The 15,085-nt window shown below is 34.7% G+C and overlaps 1 protein-coding gene across 11 annotated transcripts in view; it reads right to left on the reverse strand.

The window, feature by feature from the left end:
* The window catches only part of LOC149801223 (uncharacterized), a 238,899-nt gene that overhangs the window by 169,056 nt on the left and 54,758 nt on the right, over positions 1-15,085 (reverse strand). For all 11 annotated transcript variants that reach the window (XR_016420596.1, XR_016420602.1, XR_016420599.1 and 8 more), the window contains exon 2: positions 836-979. Coding sequence is in view for 4 of the 11 variants with exons in the window: in XM_089955285.1 (XP_089811411.1) it covers positions 836-979 (144 nt within the window). In the remaining 7 variants the exon portion in view is untranslated. The remainder of the gene's footprint in view (positions 1-835; positions 980-15,085) is intronic.

The raw sequence follows: 15,085 nt of genomic DNA on the forward strand, positions 1-15,085 counted from the left end.
TCAACTCCATGTCCTGACGGATTTTTGCTGCACATTTATGGAATATTTTTCCATAAACAAGTTCAATTATTTTTATTATGTAATTTTAGATTCTCTCTGCAGATTTCAAAACTCAAGAGATAAAAATGGCAAAAGAATTTCAAAAACACAAACACGACTTTAATACCTGATTAAACCACCATAAAATGACAGAATTAAGAAGCTAAACGTCTGAACTGCCTGTCAACTTAGGTGATTGAATTTAAAGTTCCATTTAAAATGATTTATTGAAAGTACAGGGTTATAATTCAGACATAAAAAGCAGTCGAGTGCAAGTTCACTGGACCATACAACATAAAATGATGCACGAATGCATCATCAGGATTTTCTTAAATGACGCTTCAACGGTACATGGTATGGATTATTAACGACAGAAAGGACATCATTAAGGCAGTTACAAGTAATGCATGCTGATGTCTCGGTGTAAACTAGGATTAAACTGAACTCAACTTTTAAAGTGTCTAATAACAAATTTAGTTTCAGTCCCTGGAGACTACAAAAGTTTTTTAATAAAAAGTAAATTTATGATGTGTTGCCACATGACAGAAATGTCACTTATGAGTCCGACTGCAAACTACACAGACCCTGATATGCCACTGTATAATATGCCAGCAGTTCTGTTTGTTAGAAGTAATCAGTAGAACCAACAACACTGACCCAGAACGGCTAATGCATTATGTGACTACAGATCAGGGTCTACACTAAATGCAGTTGTACTTGACTTAAAAGTGAGCATATACAGTAGATGACTTATAAGTGAGTATATATGGTAGATAGTTGTAACAGCCTGACTTACTGTATAAATGGATACTGCATCCTCGTTGACCTGCCACAATCGCATGTCTTCAAGACATTCCAGCACATCCTCAAAATGTGTCTGTAATTCAGTGGCATACTTCACTGCTAGTGCTGTTAAACTGCTCTGGCAAGGGGAAAAATTCTAGAATAAAACAAAAAAAATGATCTATATTCAGATCTTGAAATCAATGGAGAATCGAGTGCAATTTTTCTGTAGTAAAGCAGAATGCCTTATTCCTCCAATTAGTAATATGGAAGAATATATCAATACTCTGGTCTGTATGTACGTCTCCCTGACTGTCCACCTGACCGAAAACAATTTTGTTTCCAGAGCATAACTTCAAACCATTTAATGTATTTCAACCAAACCTGTCATGTACTCTTATAATCCAGCAGCTGCATGGAGGTGTTCTTTAATTCATAGAATCTGAGTGTTTTTGTGGTCATTCTTACAAGCCAGTACAGCTAAAAGTCAAAATCAAGATTTTAGACCTTACAGACTACTACTGACTTATTCACTGGAATGCAACTAAATACAAAGTCCAGCCAATATTCATTTGTACAAGTCAATGTCTTCATAAGCTCATTGTAGTAAACAAATGCAATCAACGGCCTCTGCCTTGACTCAAAGGTCATTTGGGTATGGTTTTCAAAATTCATTCTCAAAAGTGTGGATATTTTGGTGGTCACTCATCATATGTGCACCATTTTCATTCAAAACTGTTTAAATATTGCGAGAAATGTTTTAATGAAAACCCTTTTCAATGCCACCATACATGCAAGAAGAGTAGTGCAAAATTAAGTATATTTCTTGCCTATAAGTTGAGTTCAACTGCAAACAACATAGAGCCTGATCTTCTGTCACATAATGCACATGCAGATCAGGGCCCATGCTCTTTATTCTACTGATCAGTCCTAACTAACAGCATTGATCATGCATCTGTTAGGGATCAGCATCTGGGGAATCTGCAGCTGGACTGGGCTTATAAGTGAGTACATATGGCTCTCAATATTGGGCTTAGACATTGACATCAAACTAAAAAGGACAAAAATTAATCTGCGAAAGGAAACTAAACACTGATCATTTTCTTTAAGCCACATATTTTATGTTCGTACAACAAGTTTTCTGATGGAGCTGCTCTGGGTTAACTAAGCAGCTGGTATAATATAAATGCACTCATTTGGACTCTGGTTAAAACCCTGCCAAGTAAAGCTTGCAACAGCTGTTTGGTGGTATCTGGGCAAGGCACTTAGCTAACTAGTACTTCATGTGCTAATGTGCTGTTAAAATATCAATCAATCAATCGATCAATCAATCATATTATTCACTTACATACCAATCAACTTCACACCTGATTCATAACATGTCCTTATGTAATATAATGTAGGTCAAGCAGACACAAAATCATAATTTAATAATTAATAATCAACAATTTCAATGCCAGAATTTCTACAGTAAACAACAAGGTTGCAAAATGCAAATTTTAACAGTTCACTAGCTATCTAGAAAGACTAATTGTTCTGTTCAGGTTTACAATAACAGTAGGGCGTTTAAGGTTTTCTCTTTCCACTATCACCTCACCTAATCAGTCATTTTGATAACCTTCCTGTGGGAGTTGGTCTTGGGGTTGCCAAATCATCATGAGCTAATGTACTAAGCACTTAAACACCATCCTTTGTGGTTTAAGAAAAATCGGTGAGCATATTAAACTTTCTGTAATAAAGAATACCATAACATGTATACATCATTTCATACAGTAGCTAAGTAACACAGCTTTAATAACTTTTTGTCTCATCTAAGACCAACCACATTACTCACTTATAAGTCGAGTCAAATTGCAAACAAAAAAGACCCTGATCTGCCGTGTCATAATGTGCCTGGAGATTAGAGTCTATATTGCTAGTTTTACTGATCACTCCTAACAAACTGCACAGGCCCAGATCTGCTGGCACATTATGCAACATTATGGGTCTGTGCAGCCTGCAATTGGACTAGACTTATAAATGAGTATATGCAGTAAGATGGATGGATGGAAAAATAGAGACAGACTGATACACAGACATGTTTTTAGTAAAGATATTACATGAGTTGACTTAAAGAAAATTTCTTTAGAAAAACACATATCAAACTACTGACAGGACAAATGCCTCTCTGTATATTTATTTATATATGCATAGGGTATAACAGCACATCCTGGCTATATAGTGCTTAGTTACACATTCCAATAATGGCATACAAAACAATGATGAGTCAAAAAAGGATTAAAACTACAAAGTCAATTTTTCTTTTAATAAACTGCACTCCCCTTAAAAACAAACAAAACAACCAAAGACCGTCTCAGCTGGAACATTATGATGGGATGCAACCCTGGCAGACTCCATTAATAGCTTCTTAGAACATGCAGCAAGGTGTGTCAGGCCAATGCTACATTCCCCACCCCACTAGGGAAGACTTGCATTCATTACTCTATGATAAAGAGTCAACCCTGTTCTTTCTGCCTTTGATTCAAAGTGAACAGCACTGACCCTGACATGAGGTCATATAATGCATTAGTAAATCAGGGTCTTTACACTGTTCACTCTTCAGTGAACAGTGACATTGTTCACAGAGTGAATACAGTAAATGTAATTCTTATTTTGCAATACATGTATATCAAAACTGCAAAATTTCACTTTTATCTATCTACTTGTATATTCTTCTGGGCATACATCTGTAAGCTGTTTACAAATATCTGGGCATAACTAAGCTGTTTAAAAATATATGGGCATAACTGTAAGCAGTTTTAAAAGATCTAGGCATAACTGTATGCCATTAAAAAATATCTGGGCATAATTGTAAGCTGTTTACAAATATCTGGACATAACTAAGCTGTTTAAAAATATATGGGCATAACTGTAAGCAGTTTTAAAAGATCTAGGCATAACTGTATGCCATTAAAAAATATCTGGGCATAATTGTAAGCTGTTTACAAATATCTGGGCATAACTAAGCTGTTTAAAAATATCTGGGCATAACTGTAAGCAGTTTTAAAAGATCTAGGCATAACTGTAAGCTTTTTACAAATATCTGGGCATAACTGTAAGCTGTTTACACATATCTGGGCATAACTGTAAGCTGTTTAAAAAGATCTAGGCATAACTGTAAGCTTTTTACAAATATCTGGGCATAACTGTAAGCTGTTTACACATATCTGGGCATAACTGTAAGCTGTTTAAAAAGATCTAGGCATAACTGTAAGCTTTTTACAAATATCTGGGCATAACTGTAAGCTGTTTACACATATCTGGGCATAACTGTAAGCTGTTTAAAAATATCTGGGCATAACTAAGCTGTTTACAAATATCTGGGCATAACTGTAAGCTGTTTAAAAATATCTGGGCATAACTGTAAGCTGTTTACAAATATCTGGGCATAACTGTAAGCTGTTTACAAATATCTGTGCAAACATGTAAGTTGTTTAAAAAGGTCTAGGCATAACTGTAAACTGTTTACAAATATTCAGAAGTGGACAAAGAAGTTTGAGGTTAATTGATTTTATTTGTGACCTAATTTCAGGAGGCATAAAAGGAATGACATTACACATTCATCCAAGCAACTGTTAAGAGCCAGATACATTTAAATAGAACATTATGAATAATGTATAGTCTCCAACCCAAAGGAGTCACTGATGATGTGAATTATGGATCTTTAACTAAAAGGGTGGGAGGAGATGTCAGGTAGGGAACCAGACAACATGGCTGCACTAAATTAAATAAAGGAAATATAATAAAGAGAAAGGAAATCAGTACCTTGCTAGAAGCAAAAGGCAGTTCTTTAGAAAAGTGGACGTTATGAATGGTTGTACTGTACATTTTCAAATAAAATCTTTTTTGCAAGTTCATAATTGTTAACAGATATGTTAGAAATAATACAATGCAAAGCATCTTTAGTACTTGAATGTACATAATCATTCTGGAATGCAATTTTTTCCATTACATGTGAAATGTTAATAATAAAAATCAAAAACAATTATAACCCAACCAATTTTCTAATGACATGCAATACTACCCACCGGACTCTGACAATAAATTGGCAACTGACTTTAACAGAGGTCGGTTATCATATTGATCCTTGTACTAGACCTGCCCAACTATCTACAGCAATAAAATGCAGCTATATTTGTGGGGGAAAGCTGTTCTCTGTGTATTATTTTGCAAGCATTGTTGTTAACTGACTTAAAATATAACCAAACTATATTCTGAAGTATTCCAAATTTTCTCTTTAATGAAGAATATTGTGTGAGAAAAGAAAGAAAATGTCTGCAATTGTAAATTTTTGGGTGAATGAATCTGCACATTTCTGCAAACTGTTTATGATGTAACATTGTGATGGGCTCAACTTGTTTTATCAGTGAAGTCACTGAATATGCATTTTGTAGTGTTTGGTCAATACAGACATATCTGTGTTAATAAAATATATGTATCCTTACAGATTCAACTCAGCTGGATAACAAAATTTAAGTTTGATCCTTGTTTTAATCTTATAACATTATGCCATTTATGGAATCATTAAAGAAATGTGTCAGTCCAAATTCTGTAATACACTGTGTCGTGTCAGTCCAAATTCTGTAATACACTGTGTCGTGTCAGTCCAAATTCTGTAATACACTGTGTCATGTCAGTCCAAATTCTGTAATACACTGTGTCGTGTCAGTCCAAATTCTGTAATACACTGTGTCGTGTCAGTCCAAATTCTGTAATACACCGTGTCTTAAGTTTCTTGACACTTGTATCAGTTATTGGTCTGTGAAAATTTGATGGTAATTTAGGTATACAGGTAAATATCAGAGGCATAAGGGGAGGGTGGAGCATAAAGGTGTGCCCCCATAAAAATGACCCTGAAACCAGAACACTTCCAAGATTAAGTTTTCTTCATAGTCAGATGGCTAAAAAACCAGGAAATGCTAAAGATGTTGGGGCTTCTGTGAGCATCACCCTTTTGGTCTCCAATGGATGTTCTGTCAAACAGTCTCCACACCTACTTCTTTACACTCAAATCCACCCCCAAACAATATTTCTGGATCTGCCCCTGAATAGTTTTATCAAGTAATGTGTGGAAAATACATATTTTTGAACCTAATTAAGAAGACTATCTTCCTATCAATATCTTTATGAAAACATTTGGCACAAATCACATGTTGTATATTTAATTTGTATTTTGTGATGGTTTTCTCAGTGATTATATGTTACGTATCTCGATATTGTGTCACTGACCTTGGTCAGTAACTGAGTTAAGGGCCTACCTGACTAATGTCTTATTTTGTAAACAACATATTGCATATGGTAGCTAATATATATCTATAATTTTAGATTATCTATTGAGATAATTTTTAAATGGAGGTAAACATGTTTATGATGTCAAGTTCATGATCTAGTTTTTTTTCTTCAGAAATGTAAAAAAGTTCTAGAAGCTGTTTAAGAATTTGATGAAAAAGTGACCCTCACCCTGGCTCTGTTATTAAATGTTACTAATAATTCCTATCTTAACATTCAAAGTGGAATCAGTCTTTAGTTGTGTTCAATTTTAATTTGTGAGGATTAATTTACTTATTTAAATTATTCATTGTAATTACAAAGTGCTCAATGACTTCAGATCAAAATCAATATTTTGGAACTAATGTGAATTCATTACAGGACATTTTGGATTATATCATTATGTTACACAAGACTGTTGGCACATTAGCACATTCAAGACTTCTGGCACATCGGCATATTCATACTTGGAATTCATTCAGAATACCACTGGAATTCATTGGAATAGTCCACACTTTGGATTTGTAATATAACTTTTAAGACTATCTGGCATTTAATTCTTAATTATTATTGTAAGTTCTTTTTAAATTTTCACCTTGTATTTGGGGAAAATTAATTATTTGTTGAAAATTACAACACTTAATGGTTTTTGTTCTTTTCAATTACTTAGTTTAAGACCACAGAGTCATAACACATTTCATGTTCCAATGATTATGTAAACCTTTAAAAAAAATTAATAAACATGACAACCTAGTTGAAACTATCTCTGATATTCTTATCAGTTGCTATGATAGACATATTTGAGGTCAGATTAGTGCATCAAGTATTTCATGACTGCCATCATGGCAGCCATGTTGGATGTACAATTGGCACAATTTTCATTTAGAACCAACTAGGTATCATACAAAATCTATTGGCAAAAAATCATTGTTGATATAACCATCTGTCATGGAGGAGTAGAGATAACAATATTTTGAAGATGGCCACTATGGTGACCATACTGAGAGTCATATTGGATCATTTTCATTTAGGACCAACTAGACACCACAAGAACTCTTCATATGAAAACCCCATGTCAAAATGACTTTGTATTAAAGATGAGCTGCAATAACAAGATTTTCAAGATGGCCATCAAGGTGAACATACTGAACATCAGATCAGCACCATTTTAATTTAGGACCAAAACAACAGAATAAGAAGTTTTCTGGTGGGAAATATGGCTTTCTGTTTTGAAGGCATAATAATAAAATTTTCAAGAAAGTTGTCAAGGTAGCAATATTAAGTAGCAGAAGCACACTGTTTCAATTTGACATAAAAAGTTTTCTGGTGAAAGCACAATGTCAATTACCAGCCAACAAGGAAAACAGATATAACAGTATTTTCAAGACAGACATTTCTGCAGCCATATTTACCAGGCATCTAGAAGTAACTATACTGGAGAGAAGATTTGCACCACTTTCATTTACAAACAAATAGACATCAATGAAAAGTCTTTAAGGGAAAACTCTATGCTGATATAAACATTCCTTCTGAAGTAGTTATAACAAGATTTTCAAGATGGCCAATGTGGCAGCCATATTATATGTGTGTATGGCAACATTTTCATTAAGCACCAAACTAAATATCATTAGAAGTTATCATGTCAATATGGCTTTGTTCTGGAGAAGTAGCACTCCCAAGATTTTCAAGATGGCTGCCAAGGTGGACAACAGATCAGCACCATTTTTATTTAGAACCAAGTAAACATCGTAAGAAGTTGGCTACTGAAAACCAATCTTGATATCCCCATCAATTCTGGCAAAGTACCAGTAACAAAATGCTCAAGATGGTCACTGTGGTGGCCATATTAGACATCAGATTGGTACCTTTTTATTCAGGACAAAAAAAAGCATCATAAAATGAAAATCCCAGGTCCATTCAGGAGGAGCAGTACTAAACAACATGGCTGCCATGGTTCTGAATTAAATGTCAGATTGGCACAATTTCTATTTAGGATCAACAAAGCAGCACAAGATTATCAAGATGACTGCTGTGCTCTGGCAGGGATCAACAGCCATGTTTTAATGAGAGTTATCAGGCATTATTATTAATGTCAAAAGAATTTTACATCAGTAAGAATTATTACAACAGCCCAATCTTCACTTATTTGTTGTATGACCTGCATATACATCATTAGCACCCTCTCTATGCCACTCATATATGTGAAACTTTTAATGACTTGAATTTTTAAGTGTTTAATTTGTATCTGAAATTTTAATGTGGACTTTGTAGCCTGGTTCACAGACAGCTGGTAAATATTACAACAACATGAACAAGTCCAAAATAGTTTGGGGTTTTTTAATGTTCACAGCTGGGGGGAACTGTTAAGAAATAAATTCTTGACACTAGAGCTTTATAAGTGTATAGGTAAGACCCAATCACTAAATGGAAACAAATGACCATTTGACATGTGACAACACAGGGTCTCACTGTAGAGACTGGTACCTATTTAATCATTAATATGTCTTACTACCCAGGATCCATGAGAAAAAGCAAAACCAGTCCAAGTAAACATGTCAAATCCCCATGGTGGGAGGGTAATACCTCATGATGCTAATGTCAGATAATTTGTACCATATTACACCACAATCTGCCAGGCCTGCAATGCTATCTGAGAAACTTGTTTGAAAACAAACAGTAGTAGATAGTTAAGCTTTATCATGGTATCAGTGGCAAAACTTACAAAATATATTATCTAGCATAATCAATGCATGCCAAGAAATTGCAGGAACTGATAAAATTATTTCAAAACTCTCTGAACTCTGCAGCCCTTATTTACTGAACAAGATAAGGACTATCTTCATCACATGACATAACTGGAAGCCATATTTCAAGGTAAGAATTAAACATGAAGAAACATGTAAACAAAAATTGCTGTCTACTTTTTAAGACCCAGCTGCAGAAGGTCTAACGTCAGGTGACCTCAGTTTTGCTTTACTTTACTATTAGCAGTAACAAGATTTATAAGTCTGATACTATGGTGGCCATATTGGACACCAGTTTTGGCACCTATTTTACTTAGGATGAACTAGACATTGTTTGAAGTCTTCTGGAGGAAACACCATCACAATATTACACTTTATGAAGCTGAAGTAGCAATAACAATATTTTCAAGATGGCCACTGTAGCAGCCATGTTGGAGATTAGAACACACTATTATCATCTAGGACCAACTAGACCATGGGATGAATTTGTGTGTAAAGTTTCATGACAATCCTCCCGAAGTAGTTTAAGAGAAATAGTGATAATAAACTGACGGACAGACAGAAAACGGACCATCCCATATGTTCTTCGTGTCTATGACCAGTAGAGGTAAAACTGTTTTCATCAGCACATGCTGATCTTTATCATCATTTTGAAGCTCTCACAAAACAATTCCACAAAATTCCTAAAATCATCTGCTAGAGACTTTACTAGGAAAGTTCAGTGATGAATGGCTAACTCTAGTAGTTCATGTTTGACAACTAAAAGATTTTAGAACATTGATCTAAAAAACAGGGTATTAATTTGAAAGATTCCATTCATGTTTGTGTGTGTGTGTGTGTGTGTGTGTGTGTAATGCCTCACATGGATGGCAAGGCCATTAACTTGGCAAGCCTCACCCCTTTGCCTGACAGATTGGTCTCTGCACAAAAATGAAAATATTCAAACCAAAATGTTTCTAGTTCATGAGAGTACAATTTGTGGTTCATGGTTTCTGTGATTTAAAAGACAAACACAAAATTTAATGGAAAAAAAGAAGAGCTTAGTTACAATATAATAACAGGAAGAATTGATTAACATGTATATGGTATGACTGAGGCCAAAACTTGGGTATATTCTAGAACACATGATTGTGGAATTAACACTAATTTCAACATATTCACTTTGAAAATTCAACACAATGAAGACAAATTGTGTATCATATTTGAAAGTCCCATCTTTATTTCTTTGTTAAATTCCTTTCATATTAAAAACTTTTCCTTCTCTTTGATAGAAGGGGAAACCTAAACAATTATTCAGTCTAGAGCAGACATTATCAAAATCTCAAATTTTTGTTTTCTTTTTTAAGTGGAAGCTGCATCAATGTATTTACAAATTGATATTACACTGTTAAATGAAATGTTTGACTGTTACTTACAGTATCCATTGTTTTAAATGCTCATTACCTTTATGATTTGTATCAGTCAAACATATTCATATTCAAATTTTATATTGATACTCTGGCTCATGTCATCAGTTTGTAAAAAAAAAAAAACACATTTTAATTTTGACTCTGGAAGTCCAATTGAACCTCATTTGCATATGAATTCTGGAACATAATTAAACACTGTCTATAATTACACTATATATCATCACTGGCATAATAAATTAGAAGCCACTATTTGGATTTGCATGTTCATTTTCAACAATGATTTACTAGAGTTTCTACATTTAGATCCTTCCGAGATCTAGATAACAATTTAGTTAACTGCATGCTTTACTCCTTCGTTTGGAACTAATTGCATTTTTAAAAATTCAATAGGATATTTTGTGAACATTTAATGAACATTGCAAATTGCAAACTTACGATACCAGACTGGGTCAGACTTCAATCAAGCCTTTTAAATTTGCATCCAGACAGCTAACTCATCAGCAACCAGGACTAATTCTGGCTATATTCAATTATCTGGCTCTATATGAGTGAGTGTTCTCACAGTGATAAAATGCAGGAGAAACTGTCTTGAAAGACCACCCTTTCTGCCAACAATCATAATCTCTCAAGACAGTGGCCTCTCAAGAGAGGTCATAACACTATATAATCAATAAATGCATGAAATGAGAATCTGGTCTATTGAGGCTGGTGGTACCTCATTGCAATGCTATTTCAAGACAGGTTTTTCTGTACTAGTATTTCAAACATACATGTGCATCAAGAACTTGTCCAAATAGCACATGGCAGTTTTTTATTTATTAAATGAACCGCAATAAATGACAGACTTTCTTCATGGCAGGAACAATACGCTGACAACACTGGAACAGATAATTGTTTTGTGTAATTTAAATGTATTAAAATGTGTCTTTATATATTTTTAATCAATTTATTTGCATAGAATATGCAAATGAGCAGAATGTAACTTAGAGCACTGGTCCTTGAACTTCTGACACTGAATAAAATCCTTTTGACATTGCCACATTTATTCTAGAAACACAGCCAGTATTGTAGATTACACATTTAAGGTTTATTTCCAATATTTTCAAACACTAATCTAAAGAAATTTCAAATTTTTATAAACTGAAAATTGCAATGCAGGCTGTCAATAAGACCTTCTGGAAACAGGAGCTGTAGAGTCTGAAAGATAGTTTTGAATCTGTCAACGTCAGCAAAACTCAGGTCAATCTTGTAAACACTGGCTCCACACCTATTCAGGACTGAATTTCTCTGTTGGACAAATATGCCCTCTTCCTGTCCCAAATTCAGCAAACCTGTCATCCAAGGCTACAACACATCCCAATAACATGCATTTGATGGTTTCCAACAGTGACTACATACATTATTATTTGCATGTGATAGAACATGAAATCACAGAGACAGAAGAAAGTTTTCTGTGCCTGGTGAAAATAAAACCATTAATAACGCCAATTTTATTTCCCCCATTTCTAATATTTTTTTTATTTCACTCCTGCAGACTAAAAACTGAACAGTATTAATATTACACAAATGTTTCTGTGTGGGTTGATTGCCTAGGTTTATAATGTCCTTAACATACATACATACATACATACATACATGCATACATACATACATACATACATACATACATATTGGCTTTTCTTCATCACAGTGAGGTAGATTCTTCTGGTTGCCCTTGACAGTTTGCAGGTGTGAAAGTCTATAATATCACACACACAAACATCCCAAAATAGAAGTTAACCAAATAAAACCCCATATATAGCAGCATGGGAAAGTCACATTAATCAGGGGCTGTTGAACATCTGCAATATTGTATTGAACTTTGCCCGCCTGATATCAATAAGTAGAATATTTACCTTCTCAGACACAGCAATTAACATTTAATTTGGAACTTTAATAAACCAAAAAGAGATCAAATCATCAAGTATTTACAATCAACCTTTCCATGTAGCACTGCTTAGTATCATCACTGTTAAAACAGCATTAGTATTCAATTGTCTATTCAGCTATTCCTGTATAATTTGATCCTTTGACATCAAGAACAATTTAGGCCGCAATATTTGGAACAGGTCACCATGCAATATCAAAAAGTATGGTGTCCAGTTTGTAAACACTAGATTTGCTTTATGCACTGGCTTATTAAAGTTCTAAATGTTATAAATAAAAATACAATTATTTACTTATCCAAATCAGACAGGTGGGATTCAATACAACATCACCTACTTAAAATGACTACCAATGCTGCCAATGTATGGTTTCAGTGATACTGGTAGGAAATACACTCTGACCTTGCACCCCAACTGTCCAAATATGTACACTGGGGTGGGAAAGGTCAGAGGAAACAAGGACAAACTGTACATAAAATAATTACTTTTGTTAATTTTCCCCATTCCCATGTTGGATTTCAGTGCTAAAATAAGTCTCATAGTCACTGACCAGAAGACTACTATTACTTAGCCAGTCTATATCCATCCATTCTAATTTTTGGAAAAGTACTGTTTGTCTCCTTGGTTTGTAGCTTTGGCTAATGAATTCTTTACCAGCAAGAGTGGTTTCATTATTATAATCATTTTCTGATAAACAAGGGTTATTCTTGTTGATAGCGGATGGGGTTGTGAGGTGATGGTCCTAAATATCAGATTCATTACTGTATATACTCACTTATAAGTCGACTCCAAATGCAAACAACAAAGACCCTGATCAGTGGTATGCATAATGCACCTGCAGATCAGGGTCTATGCTGTTTATTCTACTCACAACTCCTAACCAACTGCACAGATCCAGATCTGCTGGAGCATTATGCTACGGCAGATCCTAGTCAGTGCAGTTTGCAGTTGGACTTGACTTATAAGCAAGTACATACAATATTACTTTGGCCAATGAGAATGAAGCACAAAGTAAACATGGTAAATCTTAAACCTGGATAATCCACACAATTTGCAACAGAATCTCAGTCTTGCTACACTATCACAGACACTTTATATAAAATGGGGCTCGGTAACCTACAGCATGTGTCAAAGGCAGCCCAAAATTTCGATTTCAGCAGTGTAAATCTCTTACTAGTGGCACGCACTTGTTCATTTTGTAATTAATGGGGGTGGGGGGGAAGTGGCACACGATTTAAAATAGGTTGCCAACCTCTGGTATAAAACATTCAGACATTTCATCTATACTCACTTACAAGTCAAGTCAAACTGCAAACAACAAAGATCTTGATATGCCATAGCATAATGTGCCTGAAGATCAGAGTCTATGTTGCTTGTTCTAATGGTTACTGCTAACCATTGCTCAGACCCTTACCTACCAGAACATTATGCGATGAAAGATCTGGGTCTGTGCAATTTTCAGCTGGACTCGTCTTATAAGCGATGGTATTTAATGCTGACCTGCAAGCACTAATGAGAATATAGAGTACATTCCAAAATACATCTTATCTCATATGGGTTAAGCCTCTTGTTATTGAAATGAACAGCTATCAACCAAGATCTCTTTGAAGAAAACACCTGTTGGGATCAGGCCTCGTTTTTTAAGAGCAATCATTACATTTTTGCACATATACACAGATTAAAAATTAGAGGGAAAATAACATATAGAAAACATTGCCATTGTACATGTACCAGCAGGTACCATTTTTATGTTCCAAAATTTCCAAGTATTCTACTGTCCATGTGCCTTCAGTTTCTCTCCATTTCTGTACACAAAATAAAGGCAATTAGGGACTGGACAGTTAACTGGGGAGGGAGTAAGGGAAGGGGGATCCATGGGAATTTTTTTGTCTGTGAATCTTTGGGCCTTATTAACAAGTACAGTACAAAATATGCCTTCAGAGTCACCTGTATCAAGCAATCACCTGTCTTAATCAGCTTTGCAAAGTCCTATAGAACAAATTAATGACTCCACTTTACTCACTTCCCAGGTATGACTGCTTAGGAAAGATATATATATAGTATCAACAGCACTTGAGACAGATTTAATATATATGTATGTAGTACTACTGTGAACTACAATGTCATGGTTCAATTACATCACAAAATTAACAGTACAATATAATCAAATAATTACAACACAAAATTACCAGTAACCTTTAAGTCGGGTCCAACTGCAAACAACACTGACCCTGATCTGCCATTGCATAATGTGTCAGCACATGTGGGTCTATGTTTATGTTAACTTACAAGTCCTAACACGCTGTACAGACCCAGATCTGCTGGCATATAATGCAATAGCAGATCTGGATCTTATCAGTCAACAGTAGGATCCAACTTCTACAAGTGTACATGTATATATACTATATTGTTTTCCATAGGATTTAAGGACAGACTGGCTGACTTGCCTGATGGAATCTGAGATTCATCTAAAACTGTGGTTCTTAAACTTTTTGGGCGGCAACCCAGATAAGGTTTGTGGTGCTAGCCTTGTGACCCATTGAACAATAAAAAAACCACTTGAGAATGAAATTTCTAATTAGTATGGCTGATCTTGGCAACTCATTCAAAATGGCATGGTGACCCAGTTTTGTGTTGTGACCAATGGGTTAACAATCAATGATAAAAAATATAAAGACAAATATGCACAAATAATTGTGAACATTAGCCATTACAATTAGATATAAAAAATATTTGTTCAGCGACTTCTAAAAAATTCCTTTTCTATAACTATAAAGGTGCATTGATAGATATCTCAGTTATCATAGGAAGCTAATTTTACATATCTGTATGTCTACTTAACACATGATATGTACACACTTATATGCTGAGTCCATCT

Source organism: Sinohyriopsis cumingii, chromosome 4, assembly GCF_028554795.1.
Source record: "Sinohyriopsis cumingii isolate HCF-2022 chromosome 4, ASM2855479v2, whole genome shotgun sequence".
Classification (NCBI taxonomy): domain Eukaryota; kingdom Metazoa; phylum Mollusca; class Bivalvia; order Unionida; family Unionidae; genus Sinohyriopsis; species Sinohyriopsis cumingii.